Source organism: Micropterus dolomieu, linkage group LG03 (assembly GCF_021292245.1).
Source record: "Micropterus dolomieu isolate WLL.071019.BEF.003 ecotype Adirondacks linkage group LG03, ASM2129224v1, whole genome shotgun sequence".
In the NCBI taxonomy this organism is placed as follows: Eukaryota; Metazoa; Chordata; class Actinopteri; order Centrarchiformes; family Centrarchidae; genus Micropterus; species Micropterus dolomieu.
This window is the reverse complement of record NC_060152.1, coordinates 8,585,008-8,609,242: the sequence shown is the minus strand read 5'-3', so window position 1 is coordinate 8,609,242 and position 24,235 is coordinate 8,585,008. Positions and strand designations below refer to the sequence as shown.

General features: G+C 39.9%; 1 protein-coding gene across 3 annotated transcripts; it reads left to right on the top strand.

The window, feature by feature from the left end:
* Positions 1-2,285: 2,285 nt before the first annotated feature.
* On the top strand, positions 2,286-23,411 carry scn1ba (sodium channel, voltage-gated, type I, beta a). Of its 3 annotated transcripts, XM_046045056.1 has the most exons (6): positions 2,286-3,178; positions 14,754-14,920; positions 18,481-18,718; positions 21,582-21,723; positions 22,023-22,094; positions 22,785-23,411. In XM_046045056.1, exons 1-5 carry the CDS (start codon positions 3,124-3,126, stop codon positions 22,087-22,089), a joined length of 669 nt encoding a protein of 222 aa, XP_045901012.1. In that variant the 5' UTR covers positions 2,286-3,123; the 3' UTR covers positions 22,090-22,094; positions 22,785-23,411. The 3 variants fall into 3 exon arrangements, with proteins under 3 accessions (XP_045901012.1, XP_045901013.1, XP_045901014.1); XM_046045057.1 differs by lacking the exon at positions 22,023-22,094 and having other exon boundaries at positions 2,294-3,178; XM_046045058.1 differs by lacking the exons at positions 2,286-3,178; positions 14,754-14,920 and adding an exon at positions 16,887-17,132.
* The last annotated feature ends 824 nt before the right edge of the window (positions 23,412-24,235 follow it).

The following is a 24,235-nucleotide window of genomic DNA, read 5'->3' as shown; positions in this document are numbered from 1 at the left end:
CAGTCCCTTCAGGATTTGGAGGGCCTTTTTTGTGATTGTTGCAGCCTAAAATACCTGATTTTGAGGCAGCTTTTCTAAAGAAAATTGTGTTAAATGTTGCAATGTTTTGGGGCATTTTTTTTTTGCAATAAAATTGTAGGAATTAGTGAAAACTGCAAAGGTAGATGTGCTATTTCTAACTTTATAATTATAGTTGAACCATTAAAAAGTCCCTCCAGGATTTCGTGGGTGTAACCCTAACCATTTCCATGCACATTCAAACCAGCTTACCTTGATTCTTTTACCCTGTTTTGGGACACATGGTGTTGAATCCCAGTCAATTTGTCTTGTCTAACGTCCTGCATTCCTGCCATTCTCCGCGTATGTTTTGCGGTGGCAAAGTGATCGTTCATAGACAATTTCCTTATGTTCAACCACAATAAAACGGTAATTTGCTGTAATTATTTAGGCAAACGTGAGATGCTGGCACATATTTGTGACTATTGTTCAAAATTGCAAGTTGCGCTGAATGCACAGGGATTTGTTGAAGTTTTGTTAATAGTTTTTACGAAAACCTGCAGGTACGGTATAGTGATGCAAGGCGGGGCAGATCTGCCACTGTTTGCTCCTAACGTTCAGTTTACATTTATTGTCATTTTACCAATACTCAGGGAGGCTACACAGCAGTCACTGTACATTTACATAACCCCACATAATAGCCCATAGAATAATGCAACATAAGAACGCAGGACAATATCACAGTGGAAGACCCATTCACTACTGTAATGTAACTTAATGTCTAACTGTGATGAAGTGTGGCAATAACCTCATTTATAATATTCAGTCTAGCACACTAACCGTTTTCGTCATAATCCAGCTGTGGTGAGCCCTAATTGCTGAGCCTCCTGTTAAAGATACACAAATAGGGTTTGCTGCTGAAAAGCAGACAGGCGAGCTGTAGGTCTAACTCTGATGTAGGCTATCAAGTCGGCTAAATGCAAAATAGGTCTCTCTTTATTGACTTCATTCTCCTCAGATAGTTTTTCTGTGACATCCCTGTTCTCTTTGCCAACACGTGGGGGTTTCTGGAAGGGATGAAAACATCACATAAAATCCCTGTTGCCATAACAACGGCTCTATACTTCTCCCTCCTCCTCTTTCTCCATCCCTCTGCTGCAATGCATCACACCCTCCCTCTTCCTCCTCCTCTTGCATGCACCTCCCTCACTCAGCCTTCAGCCATGCCAAAGACTGAATAGCGCCGCATCCTGACACACCATGTAATTTCTGGAGGTTACTGATTTGTGTGTGTGTGTGTCCCTGATCCGCTTCTCTTTGTTTTGACTACCCGGTCAGCATCTCCAGGAGGAATATACAGGTCTCCAAAAGACATTTCCCACCGTCTCTTCTTGAACGCAAGAAGAAGAAGAAGGAGATTTTTTGCGCCCTGACCCTCAAATCTCTCCGGTACTTCCCGGTGTGACAGCAGGGAGACTTCAAGCATCTGGCTGCCTGATGCGAGATGGAAGCAGTCCACCTCTGATCCATCAATAGGACGAGGCGTTTCGAGGATATCAGTGAGGGGAAAAGCGCAGATTTCTGGGGGATTTTGGTAAAGGAGACCGCCGAGAAGCAGCGCTCGGCTCTGCTGCGTTATTGGACTTTAAAGAAGAGGACACACATTTATGCATTTTGTTTTTGCAAAATCACCGATTTAAGATTGTAGTTTCTTTTATGATCACCCGATTTTTTTAAACACAAAAACAATCACGCCCTATCTCACTTCAGTCACACCGCTGGAATGCACAAATTAATAGCGCACTTTTTTAGTCTCCAAAGACGCACAGAAGGCGTGCAGCCGTGTAAAGAAACCCCTTAGCTGTTCAGTGCATGCTTTCCAGCCCGCTTTCAGACCCGTGTCTTGTGCTGGTGGTGATCCATCAGAGCACCAGAGCCACCTGTGCTGTTGCGGTCAAGCCTGAGAGGACCATGCCCAGACAGCCGCTAAACCAATCAAATGGCTTAACTGATGTGCACAAACAGCGGATGATTTCACTTGAATAAGTCAGCCCGACTCTGCACTAGATTTCTGCCTAGAGCTTTATCTGAAGAAGCCTATAGTTGTGAAACTGCTGCGTTGACTCCAGAAAGAAAGCAATAACACTGATATGAGGCAATAACAATAAAAAAGTCAGAATTGTAATTTCACCCAAAGCTGAAGAGAGGTGGAAAGAAGCACGAGGATACTTCACGCTGCTTTTGCCATTTCCCTCACACTGTGGCTCTATGAAGCACTGGCCCTCCTTTTTGCCCAGGTCAGATCTGTAGTCCTGCATGTGGGAAAGGTCAGCGAGTGCAGCTCCTGTCACAGGCACACTTGCACTATAACTCCATTGCACAACTCTTTTACAAGCTGCATTTCCCATTTTCAGCACAGATTCCATCGGACACCTCATCGTTTCCTATCAGATCAGCTAATCAGTCTTCCAGTAGATTTTATGTTATGTTATTCACTGACAGTGCGATTTATCTGTATCAGGATACTGGAAATATTTGGTGCACACAGTCTCATTGTGGAGCTAAACAGGCTTGAGTGCCACAGAGTATAAATAGTTGAACAAAGACCCTTTTAGAGTAACAAGAGGCCGAAACCTGAAACCCGGAATGATTCCTCCCTCTGGTCACTCTGTACGCTCACACGCTGAGAAGCTAGAGAGACTCTCCAGCAAAATAGAGTGAGTTGGGTCCAGTGAGGGTGAAGAAACAAGTCAGCAGAGCACACGCCTTCCACACTGCAGCCGTCAGGTGCTCAAGAAGACCAGATCCACAAAAATGCCCACCCAACCCTCCGTCCAGCCATTGTATTAGCTGGAGAAAAAAGAAGAGGAGGAGTAGAGGACATCCGGTTGGACCACACCCCAGAGTCCCCCAGGAAATAGTCACCTCCCAGACTTTTAAGTAGGACATCAGGACATCTTTGGCATTTTAGTGCTCTGAGGTTTTCATCACCAAGCTGGAATATCTGCTGTAGATCTGTCTTGTGTCTCCCATTCTGAAGTGTGTGTGTGTGTGTGTGTGTGTGTGTGAGCACGGTGTGTTTTGACGCAGCTGAGAGCTGCTGCAAGTCTTCTTTCTCCTGTCAGGATGTCTGCAGCACAAGACCTGCTGCTGCTACCTCTGGCCCTCCTGGCGCTTCAAGGTGAGTGGACAGTAGTTGTGTTGCCATGGCGATGCCACAAAGGCAACACCTTGGCATGAGGGTGAGCCACCATCCAACCCCACACACCCCATTCACTGACTGTGCATTTTGTTACTGTTGTTGAGGTGTTTCCTGTTGTCTGATGTTGCCTTCACTGCCGCTGTCTGCTCTGTTTGTGGTCAATGTATTGCGGGTTCTTGTGTGTGTGTGTTGATGGATGGATGTGTATGCTTGTGTGTTCAGATGCAGATGTTCGAGTGAGTATTTGTTGTTCCATCATTGTGCTGGATTGCTTGCTAAAAGCCCAGCTGTTCACGTTTTATTATTTTTTCGAGTAATGAGATGAGGCCATGTGGCGTTGTTAAAATGGACAGCACACACACACACACACACACACACACACACACACACACACACACACACACACACGCACGCATGTGTACATGCAAACACACATCCACACACATTTAGATATAGAAGCTACTTGTGTATTCAAAGGTCTAGAACAATGTAGATCATTCATTTCTCATTGGGGCATAGTGTTCCTCTGACGTGTGTATCTATGTGTGTGTATAGGGCTGCAACTAATAATCATTTACTTATTGATTAATATGCCAATGTTTTTCTCGATCCGGATTTATAATTGGTTTTTACAATGGCAGAAAACAGTGAAATTGCCAGTCACAACTTCTTAAACACCATCCATGAAATCATCAAATGTCCAAAACCAAAATATATTAAATTGACAGTGATAGGAAACATTTTATTGGAGAAGCTGTAACCAGTTAATATTTGGTGTCCTTGTTTGAAAAAATTGCTTAAACTTTAATCGATTATCAAAATAGTTGCTGATTAATTTGCTGTCATTCAACTTATCAATTATTCGACAAATCATTTCAGCTCTAGATCAAAGCAATGGCTGTTCTCAGTGAGATGCAATTTCAACATGTTCTGTTGCTCCCATTATAGATGTGTGTTCCTGTTCCTGGCACTTGTTTGTTTTTTCATTTGAAGGTACTCATGCATGCGCTGTAAGAAAGATGAGCATTTCTACAGCACAGCGCAGCTGGTGTGTGTCACTCAAGTCAGGTCTCTACTGTGTGTGCACCCTATGTGCTACTGCAGCCCAGCGACACTAGCATCATGACTTTTAAAAGAGAATATGTTCCTTTAAATTTCAGCCAAACATCTAAGTTGCCCTTAATAGTTCCACTCCTCCTGCTGGTATCTGTATCATTTGAGATATCACGATCACGAACTTCTCACCTTCACAAGAAGCCATTTACTGCCATTTATTCATTTATAGCGCGAAAAGTACCTTCCACTGAGATGAAAGTTGCCTGAGTTATATGATCCATCACCTTTAAGTTACTGTCAGTCTCCTGACACCCACAGGAAGAGAAGCAAGGAAATAATCTTTAACAAGCCTGTCTTTAAAAAAAGTACAATCACAACCACGGTTCTTTATTTATGGCCTCTAAAACAATCAATTGGCATGCATTAAAAATGACAGGAAGCAATTTAAACATATTAAACATATTAAATGGTTTACACACATGAAAACATTTTTTTTTCATTGAAAGGCTTTTATTTATTTATTTAGCTTAATTTCTTTCACAGACCCAAGCCAAGTTAAAGAGAAAAAAACTCTACTGTCACGTTGTCATCATATAATCTCATTTTAAGCACTGCAATTTAAAATTGAGCTCAACAAGGAAGCAATGCATTAAAAGAGAGATTTACTGATCACTGTCAGCCAGCTGCTCTTGGTCTCTCACTCAGTCACTGCTATACTACTAACCACGCATACTTGCACAAGACAACACAGATTCATACCCTCAAAAATATAGAATAATTATAGAACTGCTGTTATTCCTTTAAATGAAGTGAAAGTATATCCAGGATATAAAGTTGAAACAAGCAGGCAGAGCAGCAGAAAGTTGAGCCAGGAAGCAGATAGTGAGCTGAATGAAGCTTGGCAAAAAGTAAGACGGTTATACAACCTCGATTGAAAGAAAGAGACAGTTTGGTCGAGGAGCCGGTGGGTTAGTTAAGGACTGAAGCTAGTAAGCACATCTGGAGCTGAACGCAGTGGGGATGAGGATATAAGACGAGACAGGAAATTGGATAGAATCTGCTAAAAAAGGAGTAAAGGAACAGATTGTGGCTGATAGAAATAGCAGTTGTGCCCTATTTATTTTGAAATGTGCATTTGCATGTGTGACAAAAGCATGAGATGGAATTTAAGAAGTTTCTGAAAGGCAGCAGTGCACAAGGAAAGAAAACATATGTATTATAACAGTTAAATATTAACTAGGGTGATTTAATAACCCACGCTCTGTCACACTAACCTCAGTCTGAATTAAGCTGGCGATGGCTGCAGAGGGCAAATCCAATCAGAAAAAGAAGAAACAGGAAAAGTAAAGAGATGGCTTGCCCCAAAATACAATAAAACACACATAGATATCCCTGTAACTCATCAAGAAATATCATTTGATGCTACAAATGAAAAATGCTTTAATTCAGACATGATCATTCACAAGAATCCACGGATCTCATTGCAACTGCTTGTCTCTTCCGACGAAAGAAACGGCAAAAATCTGTGGATTACCAGTAAACTTGTTATTCTATTTGTTGAGTGTTTGTTGCTGATGGGTTTTTGTGTGCTTTAAATGTCACTAATAAAAAGTTTGGATACATACAGCAAATCACTTTCAAGATGAGAAGAAAATATTTTTTTAACCGGATGTTAGAAGCTGCAGGTTCATCTGGGACAGACCATGTGGTGAAAAGAGTTCAAATATGTTTCTGAATATCAGGACTGAAGATGCATAAATTATAAAGGATTTTGTAAAATGTTGTAATTAATTATGAGAATAGAAAAATCCCTATGAGCAACATGCAATAAATGGTTATTATTAGATGTATTTTTCTCCATGTTGTCTTCAAATATGACACAAACCCAACAGTGAATTGACGGAGTTGTGTGTCCTTGCTTTCAAGCCGGAACAGAGGCTCATAAAGCCTAATGCATGCAGCAGAGAGACTCTTTGCTTCCGCAGTGGCAGCATAGAGCTATTTAGTCTGCAAATGGATCAAGCACAAACTTATGGTCAAAGGAGAGCACTGTCAACAGGATGTTTAAACAATACACCATATTCTCAGTTGCAAGCCATTTAGATTCATGTCCATTCCATCACTCCACCCCAACCACTGCATCTGCACAAATTGGAAATTACATTACAGACAAGCTGATTATTTTGGTGGGTAGAACATGAATTAATTATAACTACTTGAGGGGTGCAGCAAGTGTTTTAAAAGTATGTACTTTCGCTTTAGGAATTTTGTTGAATACTGTTCTCTTAAAGTAGGAACCAACTCATTAGAATAAAAGGTGTATGTTGTGAAAGCAAATGTTTCAGCTTTTTTGCTGATTTTTTAACAGTTATAGCTTACAGAATCAAACAGAATCTGGACTCTGCAGGTTTTGTGTGACAATTAAAGTCACTTCTTCCAGTTCAACCCCTGATAAAATATCATGTCATAGGTTGTACAAGCTTGTTCTACAAAACTCGCAATGGCTGCTACATACAGCAGATAGGATGTCTGGATCTATATTCATCACCTCATACAAACAGCAGGCATTGTAAACAAGGAGCTCTTGATTGATGCACTACATCTGAGTGGCCCTGCAATCTGAACAAAAACATGAATGTGATTTTATTTAAAACTGTACCGTTCACTTGTGCCCCATCTGCAGCTGCTGTCAGACTCTGCAGCCTCTAAATGTAATACTGTAAAGAGTTTCATATTAATTCTATTTGCTTTTTTTATTGCAAGATTCATTCTAACCCTCAAATCTGGAGTGAGATGCTGTGCCCTAATTCAGGCTGTCTGTGTGCTGCTAACTTGTGCCACGCACAGCAGACAAACAGGCAGACACACGCACACACACACACACACACACACACACACAGACAGACGAGCACACCTGAGCCCCTGTTCATCCAGCTGTGTGACAGAAGTCTGTAATACCAGGGTGTCCTCAAGTGGGGTGGGAGTCAGGGGAGTGAAAGGGGCGTTTGAAGGACGAGATTGCCTTCCACAAAGTTAAATTTGTATGTAGAGCCAGGAACTCATCGATTTATCAATGATTATTGTTAATACTGTCAATATAGTTAAGTATATTACTTTTTATTTGCTCATCTGAACAGTGGGAAAATGCTTATGAAAAGCTGTTTGTGAAGTCAGTGCTTATTAACATATTGGTTTATAGCTTATTACATATTGGTGTGATTTTTTCACATTGCTTGTGTTTAGTGGAAAAAATAGACCCATCTGGAAAAAAATAAAAAAGTACATGTCATGAGAACAACATCTGTTGAGATATTGACCCACTGAATACATGTACTAAAGTGACATGACAGATACCATTTTTTATTCATTTCCCATTATATCAGTTTGTAAACATTTCGCATTGAAGTATTAAATCTTAAGAGTAAATTTAAGTATCAGCTTGTCCTCCATCATTTTAGAGTTTGTCTAGTATGAACTGTGAAAGACTTATGTGAAAAACTGTTTAAGTTTCCAGAGTGTCCACCAAACCAGACAAATTAAAAAAAAAATGTATTTCCTCGGTAAACACGTTCCTAATGAATTTATGTTCTCAGTCGCTAGTTTCGTGTCTTCTTCAATACAGCCTGATGTAAGGATGGTCCCATCTAGGGTTAAATAGACCCGTGGCAACCTTGTGATTGACAAGTCGCTACCACGGCAACCTGTCAATCAGGATAGAGGCAACTCTTATCCACTTCACTGTGTACATTTAACTAGCTGGGAACCTATTTTTGGGGTGCTGCCACTTTCATTCAAGAACTTTGACCCCTAAACAGTGTGTTTTCCGTAACATTTTGATCGCTTCAAAATATCTTGTTCAGCATTCCGTTGTACTAAAAGACACTAATGAGTTGGCTGTTAATTTCTTCCAAAGTACATTTTGCTTTAAACCTGTGTTTGCTAGTCAAAATTAGCATCCCACTTGATATCACAGTTAATGTGAATTACGTATGCACCTTACTAACCAAGCTAGCTAGCTCCACCCTCTCGTCCGATCATGGTCACTTTCAGTTCCAAAAAACGAAGATGGCGTTGTTGGCTCAGCAGGCAGACAAAAAAACAAAGATTAGAGAGTAGCTGGTGAACAGAGAGCCAGATATTTTATCAGGACTTGGTGGAGTCCAAAACAGAGCTATAAGAGAGTGAATATTGGACTTACATTCACCAGGTAGCCAGGTTAAGCACAGGTGCAACTAATAACATTAAAGGGGCTTCGCTCGATTGAGATTATGATGTTAGTAAGCCAGCATGCATAACACCAGGGCCATAGAGAGCACCACAATATAACAAAGCCATCATTCACATTACTAGTCACACCTGTTCTTTCAAAAATCTCCACAAGTCAAAATGTCTGCAAATAAAAAAAGCTTTGTTGAGCCTACATGGAATATTATGGGACAAGAGAAGCTCACAGAGTGCCACAAATTGAATAGACTACTGAGTCTAGAAAGAATGAATGTGCGCCTTGTGTTTCATTCTTCATTCTTCAATAGATTCGTATTTTCATCTTGCAGAACAAAATGTCATTCAACATGCAGCACTAAGAGCCTTTCAGCATGAATTGCAGAACACACTGCTTACAACAGAAAGGAATTCTGTGAGCTCAACATGAAACTAGACAAATCTCCATCTGCACCATATCACGCATACTGTAGTGATAGAGAATTTAAAAACTGTAATTTGTGGCAATGTGTTTCTCTGAAAACGTATTTGCTGTTGCAAATTACAAGCATATAAACATATTTTCAAGGAAACACTACTCTATAACATATGCCAGTAGATATTTGCTCATTTGTAATAATTTTTGGGAAAGAGATTTTTGTTTGTGTGTGGGATGTTTTTGTTTTCTTTATTTTCCATAATTTGGCAGAAAAAGAAGTGAATGTAATGCGACACTTGATAAGTTTAACGTCATAGTTTTATCCCCTTGTGTTGAGAGCTACTAAGACGTCTGAGATTTTTGTTTTGTTCATAAATCACAATAAGACATATGTTGGGTGTCTTGTTTTGGTTTTCGAACACCACAGACCAGAAATTGAGCTCTTGAACCAATGGATCAGCTGTTTTAAGAAAAGACATAAAGACAGTAAGGGATTCTTCAGGCTTGTTCTATAAAGATAAACCAGCCTGCCATCGCTTCACCAGCCACGGCAATATAACAGCTTTGAGAAGTAAAATGAAATAGAGACTCAAAGCAGTGTGCTTCACTGGTCTACTACTGTCTACTTGTTCCAGTGGAAAAACACTTACTTGCTTGGTGTCAAGGGAAATGCCAGGTTATGTATGCCTACAGTATGTGTGTTTATGTCTGTGGTGGCCCATCCATGGAAACAGATGTTGTCTCATCTCTTTTTGCTGTTGCCTCAGCAATTTTCTGTTGTCCTTCTTTCATTTTTAGCAAATAACCATGATCTCTTTTTTTGTATTTCCTTTAGTGCCCAGCAACATGCTAAGCTAGCTAGCTCTCAGGCAGATATTGGGGGCATGATCCCCTAGTGAGATTTTTTCACCATTTACAGCAGCTATATGCATTTTTCAAGCCATTTGAGATAATACAATATCCAAAAATCTGTACATCATTTTGAACAAAACATGATAATTGCACAGGGAAAAAATCATCCTGTAGAGCCTACATCCAACTTTGGATGTCATCATGAAAGTATAACCATGGGGTGGTGATAGCGCTGTGGATAAGACACATGCCTTTGGTATGGGAGAACCGGGTTTCCCACTGTGACACCCCCCAATGTGTCCCTGTGCAAGACACTTAACCCCTAGCTGCTCCAGAGGCGAGCGACCTCTGACATATATAGCAATTGTGAGTCGCTTTGCATAAAATAAGCTAAATGATCAATTATCATTATAAAACAACAATCACTGAGGACTAATTTTTACTCCTGCTACCTAAAAAGAGGCAAAAAATTGTCTGATATTAGTATTTTTAATTTAGCCTACTTAACATAGGTAGGGTAGGAATTTGTTGTAAACAGCATTACTAATCTTGAAACCTGTTTTTGTTATACTATGCTGGAGTCCTCAGAATGAATGTTTAATCCATGCTATAATAATTTGGCAAATATTATTAAATCTGTATACTGCATTAAATATAAGTGTTACTGTGAAAAAAGCCTAGATTTTACTGACACAATCATGAATGTACCTTTTTGGTGTAATGTCACTGTGTTTTTTTTAACTTCATGGTTGATATTTCATGAGTCACAATGTGATGTGATTGGAGAGTGATTCAATTCACTAAATTGGCATATAGTTGTACAGTTATTACTTTCTAACAGAAGGAAATTTCATACTTAGGATTATGTCTTTCTAATGTACATCACCATATCTCTCTATTATTCTCCTCTCTTCTTATCCCACTAATGTGATCACAGAGTTTAGCTGTAAAACAAGCACCAGTGATGTCTGAAGCTTTGAACGTCAGCAGTCAGATAATATTCTTCATTTGACACAAGCTCCGGCAGAATGAATTGAAACAGTGCGTTTCACAGGAGTGAAACAAGCTTTGGACCTTCAGTATCATAAAGCTTATCTCTACTAGCGAGCTAACATTAGCTAGCTAGCAGGCAATGTTAGGCTATCACCTCACCAACTCACTCACACCTGTAACTTGTTCAGTTGTTGATGCTGCTGAGCCATTTTCTGTGGAGGGTGGCTGAGGTTTACTCCTCGTGAAAAACATTGTTTCCATAGTCCATAAGCTGGTTAGCTAGCTAGCTAGCTCACTGAGGTGACATAAGTGATTGAAAGACACATACACACATAGAGGGGACCTATAGGCTGGATGGCGATATTTACCCATTAGCCGGTCCAGTCAGAGCGTCTGAGGGGAAATGAAACAAAGTTTAAGTTTATATAAAAACCTAAAAGATTGTGGGCTTTTCAGAAAACATTTGGGGCTAGAGCCCAGGAAGCCACCCCACTGACCCCCTACCCCGACTCCGCTGCTCAGAGTGGATGGTCTTTTGTGCAGCTAATGCTATAAGGTTTTTGCTTTGTAGGGCTCTTCGGTATTCAGCTAGTGAGATGATGGATTAAAGAGCCAGCCTCCTGTCAGGAAAAAAACTCCTAATCTGCAATTTCTGGAATATCCGTTGCATAATCCAGAAATCCACAGATTACGCAATGGATTTGCATTTTTGATGCTCTGTCTGCATGTGTGTGCTGTTGGTGAGAATCGTTGCTAAAGCACTTTGGTGGCTCTGACTCTGCACTTTGGATGTGCAGTTCCTTTTGTGTCTGCTTGCATGTTCGTCTTTCTCTTGCTGGGTCTTATCGCTGTCTTCTTAACTTGCTGTGTCAGCTTCAGACAGTCAGCAGCATCCTTGCTCACCTTGCACAATCTCGCCTACGTCACTAACCTCCCTCAGGATTACTGCCTCACTCTGCGTGTGTGTGTGCTGCTGTTCCTGCTAGATTTACATCTGTCTCTGTTCTTTTTTATGCTTCTGTCCTGCAATTTAAGTGTTCCCTTCTGTCTTCAGACATCCTTTTATTTCCCGCTGTCTGTCAAACATGTGCTTTGTTGTCACTGTAATGTCTCCTCTGTCTGTGTTCCAGGTCTCACCTCCTTTTCTCTGAGCAGTCAATACGCCATCCATCTCAAACCCTTTTCTGCATGGGATGTCTTGCTCTTTTGTGTGTCTGGTGTCTCTTTGTCTTTCTATCTCTTTCTGTCTCTTTCTTTTCTACACAGTAGAAGCTGATGTGAAAGAATCACTCACATACAGTACTTGAGTCAAAATATATATTATTGAACATTAATGTTTAAAATTTAGTCTCTAATTACAAAAATGTCAATTAGTCCCGTGAGATTTTACAGGGACATTAAGTGATCAAATACTTTCATCAACCTCAATTGGCAACTGAGCTGCAGCACTGATGCATCTTACAAAAGCCTGTAATTAACACAATCAGGTCACATATGTAACAGACAGGAAAGCTAATTAGAGCAGAGACTAAACTGAAAAATAAAAATACAACTTTGTATTTTCCAATCACTGCACTGCTTTCTATGAATAAGTGCACCGGTTCTCCAAGCAGTTCAGGAAAAGTATTTGCAAATGCTGTTTCCCTCAGGTGTGTTTGTTATAATCCTCAGCAGACCCTCTTCCCAGAAAACCCGAAAACCCAAGAACCCAGCCTTAACTGAACCCTGTTTTGTAGGTTCAGACAAGTTTTCCTCACTTGAGTTATTGTGGCCATTGTTTCTATCAGTGATTATAACATTGTACTCACCAAAGTAATTTCAGAGTTCTGGGAACACAACAAATAAGCTCCAACATAGCACCCAGACATGTAGACAGGTTGTCCCGACCCAGAGATACATGTACACCAGGTTGGTGGACTACTTCTGCAGCTGCCTATGGGATACGTGAAAAGATTGTGGAGGCTGATCTTTGGTACATTTATGGTCACAATAACCAATGAGTGAGTTGTAAACCCCAAGGCAATCGAGAGCACCTGAAAACTAGTTAGCAAATAAGCAGAAAAGTCGAAAGGCCCAATCCAAGATAAACAAACTAGGCCAAGCCTCAACATCGACAAAACAAATGTCATGTAGCCTATGAAAAAAAAATTATAATAATATTGGTGTTTCAATAATTAATAGAGTTAAATAACATTCCATTTAAAAATAAATTCCAACAAATACATTTTAAATAAGATTGGCGTTGATGAAGGGATACTTGAAATGTAGTGAATAGTGAATTCCCAAGTGTGGGATCAATAAAATCTTTCTTATCTTATATTGAGCTCATCTGACAGGACTGTGTGGGTGCATCAGACAAAAAAAGTTAGGAACTAATGATCAAAACCACTTTCTTTTGAGGTAGCTGAAACTGAGTGCACCACAGATATCAGTATTAATCCATCATTGCAAAGAAAAACTCTGAGCACACAATTGAAATGAACCAGTAAGTCTTTTGTAAGGTATGATATTTACAACCAGTGTGATCATCTGATCATTTTTGATGCCTTGTTGCGTTCCCACATCTCAGCAATTAACCTGGTGAGAGCAACATTTTTACTGGAATGAAACAAGGCATTAACCTTTATGTTTTCAGCAGGCCTAATAGGACCTGATGAAATGAGATCCTTCATCAATGTGCTGCATTTTTATCCATCTTAACCAAATTCAAGCGATTATTTGCTTAAATGTGGCTTTAGTACAGCAAATCTGAGACTGAAGATCAGCAGAAACTAAGTGCTTAGCCGCTGTTCAGGTTCACTAAATCACATTCAGGCTCGGGTTTAGTCGCTCTCGGGTCCAGCTGGGTTCGGGTCTGTGTTTGGTCCATTTACGTTTGGGTTTGTGAAGTGTTAATTTATGTTCTCAACACTCTCTTTTTCTCCTTCCCTTTTTTCTCTCCCCTTCTCTCTCTGCAGTGCCTCAGCTACCATTAGACCTCTTGCCTCCTGCTTCCCCATCTCCCCATGCTTTGTAGAAATGGCTGTTTCTAATGAGGCCTGTGCTAACGTTCTCTTTCTTCCCTCCTCCCTCATTCCTCCCCTCCATGTTTTTCTGCAGTGGGGTGGCATCTCTTTTTCTCTTTTGATGCAATTCTTCAATGCAAGTCTCACTTTGGCACTGCAATATTTGTATACCAGGGATTAAAACATATAGATTATTGTGTTTATATATTTGTGTATATGAGGCACCGGATGATGTGCACCCTCTTTCAGTTCACCCTGAGTTATTCTGATCAGCATTCTGCTATGTGTTTCCTGTCCTCCCCCTCATTTCCCTCCCCTCATCTTGCAATTCGAAACAAAAGCATCCCCAAAGATGAAAATTGAGAATAGCACAAGATCATTGGTTGAGAGCCATGCTGAGGCCTCAGTGGACACTGCAAGGTGCAGTGTGAAAAAGAAACGTTTGGAGTTACAGGTGTGTAACTCCTGGCCGATGAGAAGTATGTGTCATGGTGATGATGGCATATATAGACTCACGCTTCTATATATGAATTTAGCTCAGTTACCAACAGAATGCAAGAAACCAGTATCGCTCACTGCAACCTCTTTATTTCCACTCAGTTTCACAGACAGAAAAACACTTAAAATGTAAATTGCTACAAAACTAAAAACCAAATCAATCAATTTCACAATATATGAACTGAAATGATGAGCGGAAATAAAAAAAATGCAAGAAAATAAGCTGTGTCCGATGCAAAACAAACAAAAAAAACACGCATGCAAGAACCATTGGGAGCAAGCACGCAAAAATTCACAATAGCTGTTTCGACAGTTTGCTTGCACGTACTGTGATACTATAAAACAGCAGAGCGCTGCTGGTGTATCAAGCTTTCCCCCGAGTCACGGGTACATGAAAATAGAGGATGACAGCCACCCACGGCTCTCACCTCTGAACCCTGTGACCTGAAAATAGACAAAGAGCAATAAAGTGATACAAGAGATTTCTAACTGTGTCCTTTTCACTCTGTAGCGTCTCTTTGCCATGGGGCCTGCGTGGAGGTGGATTCAAACACAGAGGCCGTGGCCAACGAAGGCTTTAAATTGGGCTGCATCTCCTGTAAGATGAGGGGCGAGGTCAAGGCCGAGGCCTCCGTCGACTGGTACTTCAAGGCTTCAGATGAGTCTAACTTCTCCCATGTGAGTAGCAATAAGATAAATGACAAGGCAAGCTTTGAAAAAGTGGTTCTCAAAGAAAAGGAATAAAGGAATAGTTTGACATTTTTGGGAAATACACTTATTTGATTTATACAGAGAGTTAGATGAGAAGATAAATACTACTCTCAAGTCTGCATGGTAAATATGAAGCTACAGACAGGCTCTGGTTAGCTTAGCATAGTACAAAGACTGGAAACAGGAGGAAACAACTAGCATGGCTCTGTCCAAAGGTAACAAAATCCAAGTACAGTTTTGTTGATACAATGGGGTTTGCACAGCACCCACCGGAGTCTCTTGGAAGTTAATGTGCATGGCCAAGAAATAGGCTGGCATGTAACACTCTGTGGTAAAACCACAATGTTTTTAAATCCACTGGGAGCCAATATGCAGGTATGCTAAAATGGAGGAGATACTTTACCTTTAGAGTGATCCCTCTTAGTTCTGCTTAAAAAACGAGCAAGAGACAGGAACAAACCTCATTCCCTTCTCGTGGAAACAAGAAATTAAATCAACCAGTAGATACATATACTTAAAGACTGAAGGGCTGAACTTTCATTAGTGAATTACCTTCAAAACTAAAATTACAAATAAAAATGAATCCTGAATTTCCTGCAAAAGGCCTGACTCAGGAAACCAACCTCAATTTTTTCCTGAGCTTTAATGAGCGCAAAAGCCTGCTGCTGAGTAAATGGGCTGTAAGTAGTCCTGCAAAATCCCACAGTTGTAGTGTCAAGAATAAAAAAAAGTTTACATTAAATGCAACCACTTTTCTTTCCATATGTAATTAGTTATCATTACATTCGTCTCCTCTTCTGGGAAAAGACTGCAATGCATTTATCATGAGAGAGAGCCGAGTCTGGCATTTTTCATGATGGGCTTTTTCCCCCTCCCTTTGTGTCGACTGGAAGACACTGCTTTTGCTTACCTAAGGAGTCCGCAAAGCAGGCAAAGCAAAGAGGCCATTACAGTATATACCTAGAGCAAGAGTGATCCCATTAGCCCATTTAGAATCTGTATTCACTAATTCACCACAAAGTGCAGAGGTGAGGCCATAACTGCAGCTCGCTCGATATGGAAAAGCAGCAGCAGTGGTGATGTGGAGACCAGCTAAAGGATGTGTTGTGAATATTCATTAGATTAGATCAGATTCCTTATTGTCCTTTTCAGGAAATCTGTTTCCACAATCCGCACATATATTTAAATACAAACAACATGACCATATCAGAAAGCACATTTATACGCAAATTGACACCAATTGAACAGAGCAGAGGGGTTGGAACTCCTGCTATAGCAAGCCAGTTTCCAGGCCAGGGATTTGTATCTACGGCAGAGTGAAGAATGGGTTGAGAGGATGAGGTCAGAGAGGTTGGGGTTGGGTTTCAGTTATTTTAGAGGTGTTGTTTGTGATGCGTATGAGTTTGTTCCTATTGGGCACAGTGAGTATGTTGAAATAACAGGTAGAGCTGTAAAGGAGAAGAGTACAAGAAGTGTACAGCAACAGCAGAAGGGGTGGGGCAACAGAAAGGGATTTCAGTTTTTTGATGGCAGAGAGTCTTTGTTGGCAGCATAACAACACTTAACAATCTGTTTTTTACACCTACAAACATCCAGGAGAAATCAGCAGCAGCTTTCTGTTGTTGTTTACTAATAAATAGGACTACAGGCCACAAAAATACAATTACTAAGATATATGTATAAAATAAAATAGCCTACTGTATACAATAGAAATACAGAAGGTAAGTACAAGTATCTCAGAAATGTACTAAAAGTAGAGTACTTTTACTTTCCACCACTTAATGCGTGGATATATATTTACGACCCACGACAGGGGAACACACAGACTCAATTGTCTTGAGGCAGGGTCTTTTAAATCACTTCATCATCAGATCAGCACAATCAAGCCATGCTTCCTTAGTTACTGTTGCTAAGACCGACAAACTGTCGGACCTGTCAGGCAGGAGAAATATTGTCAAATTTTTGGGGAAAAAGATCAGAAGGAAGCACGCAGTTTTGCAGTTGCATTGTGAATTTGAAGGTTGTTTTCAGACTGTCAAACAGACTCAAACTGACATGAAAAAAATAATGATAGAAGCTAATGCCTACCGATCTCAGAGTAAAAGTGAACCACCACATTATCTCACTATTGAGAAAGAGGACAACATTATTAAGGATCACACTGATCCTGTACAGCCGGGTAAGTCTCTATTCACTACAATCATCAAAAAGCAGAACAAAAGGGCTATATAGTACATTCAGTAGTAAGTCAGCTAGCGTCAGCTAACTAACATTACATTAGGAACAATTCACAGCCTATATTTTTCTGGATATGTTGTAGGTTTTGGAAAGGGAATAAATCGTACTTCTCCTTTCAACCTCTCTGGGTAGCGACTGTAATTATTACAAGTGCCGAACAGCGTTTCACCATATGTTCGAAAAATACAGCAAAAGAAAGCTAGAAAACACCTCCTTTTGCCTAGGAGTCAATGGAGCGCAGCCATGAAAGCGTTGGACCTCACTTAGAGGGAGTCCCGTACTGCGCTGTGATTGGCCAGCTGCATGTTCAAGGCGTGGCTTAGCGAAGAGTCATGCTGTTAAAGCACCTGAATTACCTGAAATAATAATCAACAATCAGAGTGAAAGTACCAAATCAATACCTTTACCTATACATTAATAAGAGTTTAACACCTAAGCTTGTTCATGGCCTTTTCTGTTAAATAATTATTTATTAGAGCCACCAATCAGGGGAGCAAGCTGTGAAGAACTGGATGAAGATCATTTTCACACAATCCCATGCTATAGGTTGCCATTGCTTTCCAAAAACAGTGACATGTTCCTTCATTATCGTGAACACACACACAGTGTAGTTTATTCTCAGTCAAACTCACTACCATAAACACAGAGTATGAAATGTGTATTAATCCACAGCTAAAAATAGTCCCCAACAAATAAACTATTTGTTCCTGTCTGAGTAACTTTTGCTAAAAACTACAGCGCCCAGCTGTTTGAAAAAATCAGTTAGTGTTTTTTAAATATTTATTCTTACATCTTAATTAGGAACCAATCAGCTTAGGTCTGGGTGCCACAGACAGGTGTCTTGCTCAGAGACACATTGGTGGATGTGTCACAGTGGGGAATTGAACCAGACTCTCTCACACCAAGCATGTGTCTTAATCCACTGCGTCATCACCACTCACTATTGTTTGTTTTGTTGTTTTAATTAGATTTGTTGACAATAACAAAAACACAGAATATAGCTAGCCTTATCCCTCGTGTAAGTATAAGCATATTTCAGGTGTGGAAATGTTCATTTTCACAGCAGGCTGCGTGTAAGGAGGGAAACACACATTCCTCAGCCTAAATACTTGCAATAACGCAAAGCATTTGTAGCAAAAGAATTAAAATACACAGAGACACTAACCACAATATGGTCTTTCAACACTTGTATGCCTGACAACCATTGTTATTACTTTGCTGATGATTCACAATCTTCTTTTCACTTTGCCTCCTTTTAAAAGAAATCCCATTCTGAAAATCTCTTCCAGTTATATACTTATAAAGACCAGATGCCTGTAATCCATGACTCACGTTTTGAGGAGCGTCTGGACTGGAATGGCAGCAAGAATACCAAGGACCTACAGGACGGCTCCATCTACATCCTCAATGTGACCTTCAATGACACAGGAACCTACCAGTGCATATTCAGCCGCACCCTCGAGTATCCCAACTACGAGTTTCAAACTGAAACCAGGAAGCTTATTGTCATTAACGTGGTGCCACAACGTAAGGACAGAGGGGAATAATGTTGTGCATGTTTGAAGGGGAAGAGTCTCAATTTTCAACTTCAGTTTCAATTTCAAAACACTTACACTATTTATCCCCATGGGACAAGTAACGTTAAGTAACGTTAAATAACTTGCCCACAGACATTCAGCTTAGTTTTTCCGTTTGCCAAGACATGCTGTTGTTGTGATGTTAGCTATAGTAGCAGGAGAGTTGTGAGTAAGGCAAGGTTCTTATAGGCAAGTCCTGCAACTCCGCAGCCATCTTGGTAATGCCTCCGGGCACTTATATTCGGACTAACAAGGTTGGTTTATTGAAGTCCTATATTCCAGTTTTAGCAGTTCGGTAACTATGAGCCCAGGCTGACTTTTTTTACTTACTCACGTAACATATCTGCCTCACTTTGTAACACACCCGCTCTACTCTGCTTCTGATTGGCTGTAGTCCTTAACTAGGTACTGCAATTGTGCAACTCCCAACAAAGATCGAATACAAGAGATTCTTCACTCCTAAAAATGGAGCGTTCAACACACAGGGGTAAAAAGAGGTGCTGCAACAATGTGCAGTATGACAAAAATTTGGTGTTTTTGAAAATTAAACCAATAAAATTATAAACCTGAAAATGAGCATAATATGACCACTTTAAGACCACAGTGCAATGCAATCACAAGACATCCTGCGTGCTAAGTTATTTTGATGTTTAATTTCTAATTCTTGTAGTAGATGAAGTTTAAAAGTACATTATAACACAAAATCAGAAAATAACATTCAACATCACAGATTTATTCATGTAGGATTTTCTTTTAACAAGTAAGGGCAGCTCTGTTGTTTCAGTATATACACAGCAATTGATTATGTCATGTGGCTGTGTTAGATAAACACTGTCTTCTGTGTGTCTCTTGAAGGTCCCAGACCAAACAAAAGGAAAAACAGCCTTGTAAGCAGAGCTGAAATTTATATTTATGAAGCTGCAGTGCTGCAGATGTGGTTTTCTTCCACATACAGTATCATAAATATCCAAGAAGGAAACTCTCAGGAATATTCTTGCACTGTAATATTCATATATTTTTATTTATTTATTCATTATCCCTAAGCATTACTTACCTTTTCATGACTCACCTCGTTATATTAATATATAGTTCTGTTTTTGAATTATGAGATGCAATGAAAAAAAGACAGATCTCACAATAACTTCCAATAAAACAAAACTTTGGAAGGCTTTATCCAAGAGGATACACAGCTTAAAATAATTCGCCAAACAGATATGACCCAAATAGAAACGTCTAAACCAACATGTTCGTGGCAGCAGCTTAAAGGGATGAATCACTAGTAGGGCCCTCGTGTAATGGTGCTGACACTCTTGAACAGAATACATGCTTCCTTTAGCAAACTATACTGTCACAGCTGCCATTAATAAACCCTGCTCCAATCAATATTTTCATATTATCAATAGATCAAATGAATCTGTCTAACCCACTGTACACTACCTGCTCAGCACCAAACAGTAGACAAATAAAGTTAGCGACTAGCTGGTGAATATAGTGGAGCAGCTATGTTAAGTAGAGTTGGTAGAGACCAAAACAGAGCTAAAAAGAGAGTGAAAATCAGACTTATATTCACCAGGTAGACAGAAACAGGACTCAAAATGAATCATAGTGTTGCTCTGAATCTGCTGGATGTGTAAAATGGCAGCTGTTTGTGAGTTTGTTTTGCTGCCCCCAAGTGGTCAAGTAAATGTATTAATGTCGGTTACAGTAATATGCAATCGGACAAAATTAGCAACTAGCTGGTGAACATAGTGGAGCATTTAACTGATAAAGATTCCGATGTTTTACTCCTGAAAAAAAGTGCTAATTGGAGGTGGTAACATTCAGGTGGCCACAAGTTTGTCACATTGACATATTTAACAAGTGGAAAAATGTGTTTTTAGCTTGTTTTGTTGCCCCAAAGTTAAAAAATAAAATGTTAATGCAGGTAAGTATGGTCACTTAAACTTAAAATGGGTGCTTTAAATGTGGAGTAAGCAATTCTGGAGAAATCCAACAACATAACAAATACCATGATATAGAGCGACACAGCAAGTAATGTAACTAACGTTAGCTAAGTTGTGGGTTAGCAAACAGTTGCAGCTGTGAAGCTAACATGCAGAGACGGTTTCCCAGAGCCAGCACACCAGTTCCAGACAGTGATTTTTATATACAGTCTATGAGTGATACTCACAACTCTTCTGCTACTATAGCTAACATCCTAACAGCATGTTTTGGCCAACTAGAAAGTAAGCTTAAGTAATTTTCTGCCACACAAATAATGGGTGACTCGAATGGTGTTCTGTGGTGTGGTGTGGACCACTTTGTTTGTTTCCAGGGCACATGGCCAGAGGGCCAGAGCTGGGTACAAACACCAGATTTGTTTTCAGCACACACACAGAACAGACAGCTAGCAGACACTGAGGAGAATTTGACAAAAAGACATGTATCGGATTTAAATTAAAGTCCCCCACCGTTCAACGCTTAATCCTCTGAATTGTCATTATTTGACACAAGCAAGTTTTTTTGTTTTGTGACTAGGCTATGATGAGGGGTAACCTTTATCCTGTGGGGCTTTTACAGCATTGAGCCCTTGTGGACATCAGATAGGTTAACTGCTTCTGCAGCGGGATTCAGGAAGTGAGGAATTGCACTGATGACTGACAATGATGCACTGTAATTCAGCACAGGGGGTCATGAATTATGACTAAAATCTTTTAAAAATGTATGGCCTGGGCAGCCCCAATCCTTTTCATGGTAGAAATTAAACCCAACCCCATTTCTGTAAGCACACCAATACAACATGTCTCCCCTTACATCCCTCTCTGTCGCTCTAGTCACCAGGGGAATGGCATCCATCTTGTCTGAGGTGATGATGTATGTCTCCATCATCGGGCTGCAGCTCTGGCTGGTGGTTGAGATGATTTACTGCTATAGGAAGATTGCAGCTGCAGGAGAGGAAGCTCTGAGAGAGAGCGCGTGAGTAACACTTAGAATCACACATACACACACACACACAGCCAGCCTCTCTCCAGTGTCAGTCCTTCATGTCCAGCTCCTGCTGGTCCAAATGTCCTGGTTTCCCACCAACCCCTTTCACCCTTGTTTTTCCTTTCTGCCACACATTGGACAGCAGAGTCACAATCTGTTTCAGTCTGCTCTTTTCAAAATAACTAAACTTTTCCTTTTTCCTCACTGAAATGATACTTTGTTCTGATTAACTGATCTTGACTGTCTGTTTTTCCCTTTTCTCCTTTCTTCCACTTTCTTTCCTTCAGGGCTGAGTATTTAGCTATAGCGTCAGAAAGTAAAGATAATTGTGCAGGTGTACAAGTGGCAGAATAGCACCGGTAGGTCTGGATTCTCACTAAACTTGATGTCTGAATTAAGTTTCTTCTTCTTTGTTCTTTCTTATTTATTTTGCAGTGTTACCACAATTAGGGCAGAACGGGTTCAAAAGTAAAACATTTTCAGCATACTATTATAAACATATCTTGTTTATTTTTAATGGTCCAATTACATCTTAAATAAGAGCTAGCCATGCAAGTCTTTTCCTTCTCTTTTTTGCTTGTAACTCTTTAAAATGAAGCAATGTCTACAACTTGTTAAGTGTCCCTAAGAGTTTCTCTTCTCAGATTGCTTTAAGATAGAGAGGTAGTTGTGTGCACACCCCATCCTATATGTAGGTGCAGGACAACAGATTCAATGAAGGAAAAATTAAGGAAAAGAGTAGACTTGGATTTTATTTTATTTTAACACAACCAGTGTGTTTACACTTAACTTTTTTCCAGCCATTATATAATTGTCACAGGGAACATTTTTTACCCCCTCAATTACCAGTTTGTGGGATTGACCTATTTTGTTCCCTCCCTCAGTTCAATTATTTTTACCCTCAAAATTATGATAAATTGTGCCCTCAAATTACTTAATTTATTCACTATTCACTTTTGTCCGTCTCCTCTCCATATTTTGATTGAGATCTTGTGTTTTCTACAATCCATTATTCATTTTCCTGACAGTTTTGTGTTTTTTTACTTCAGGTTGAGAAAGAAATCAGGAAGACTTCCTTGAGGATTCTCACATCCACTTTCACGCCCTCACCTCCCACCATCCTCTCCACATGATGGAAAAATAGAACCACAGAGAGGAGAAAGCTCTTCATAGAAAGGTTTTTTAAGTGACTTTCTGGAAAAGGTTGGAAAGGACTGGGCTATATCCCGTTCTGAAATACAGGATGGAGACATCTGGGGGTGGCCCAACTGGACAGAGGGGGAAAGAGAGAGTAGTACTGTATATAGGTCAATAAGTATGAACAGAAAATCTTTTAACACATGTAGAGTATATTATGAGACTACATTGTATAACCACTATCTGCATGCTTTTGAGCTTTTCAAAACAACCGACACCATGCTTCTGATGTTCTGTCACAGTTTTGTTTTTAAAATCATTAATCAGTTTTGTCATATTCCATTACACTGTGTTTGACTGGTTATATAAAGCCGTCTTTTAACAAATCATAACTGTTTTTAATCAAAACATTCTGAGAACAAAAAATACTTTTACTTTCTGGCAGTGAGAGTAATTACACACACACACACACACACACACACACTTGACTCGTGCTCATGATATATGCTGTCAGATGAGCTTGTGTTCAGAAATAGTTACAAAAAATAAAATCCATCAAAATTGACAGTTCCAATAAAATAATCTATTATTAAATGGTAAATGGTAACTACACTTAAAAGCACCTGTCTAGTCTTCCGACCACTACATCACATTCACACACACACACACACACTTTCTCATACTGATGGCAGTGGCTGCCATGCAAGGTGCCAACTGCTATTCAGAAAGGAGGACTAACATTCTCACACACACACCAATGGCACAGCATATTAACACAAACTATACAATCTTTATAAAAAGAAATAAACAAAATGAACAAATCTCCATAAGAAATGTTCTTTTTGTACAGCAATGGCGGATCATGGAGCTCTCTGTGGCTCTGGGTTGCTCCCCCGTTCAGCTCTGACAAACCAGTCATTGCTGGTTGGCATAAAAAGAATCATTACCTGTCGCCACAGACACCAGATTTAAAAACTTGGGTGTACTGCAAATACAAAGAGATTGACCTGCTGTTGATAGGCTTAATTAGCAATGTGTGAACTCGTTTGGCGAGGGATTGAGGAAACACTTCTACAATGGCTGATATTTTGTCCTCATTTTGCCCAAAAAATATGTATTTAGTATTTGAATTTAATTAAAATCTGCATCAGAAAACAGCATTTAAACCAAATTGTACACAATAACTGAAAACCCCAAAGAAAAAAACATAACTGCAGGTCTATCATATCAGCAGTGGCCACAAAACAGGCCGATGTCTAAACTTAAAAGACACTAATCGATTTATTTATTAGTCTAATAAATTGGCAAACCAATATTAACGGTCATACCTTGACTGACAACACATCTAGACCTTTTATTTTCT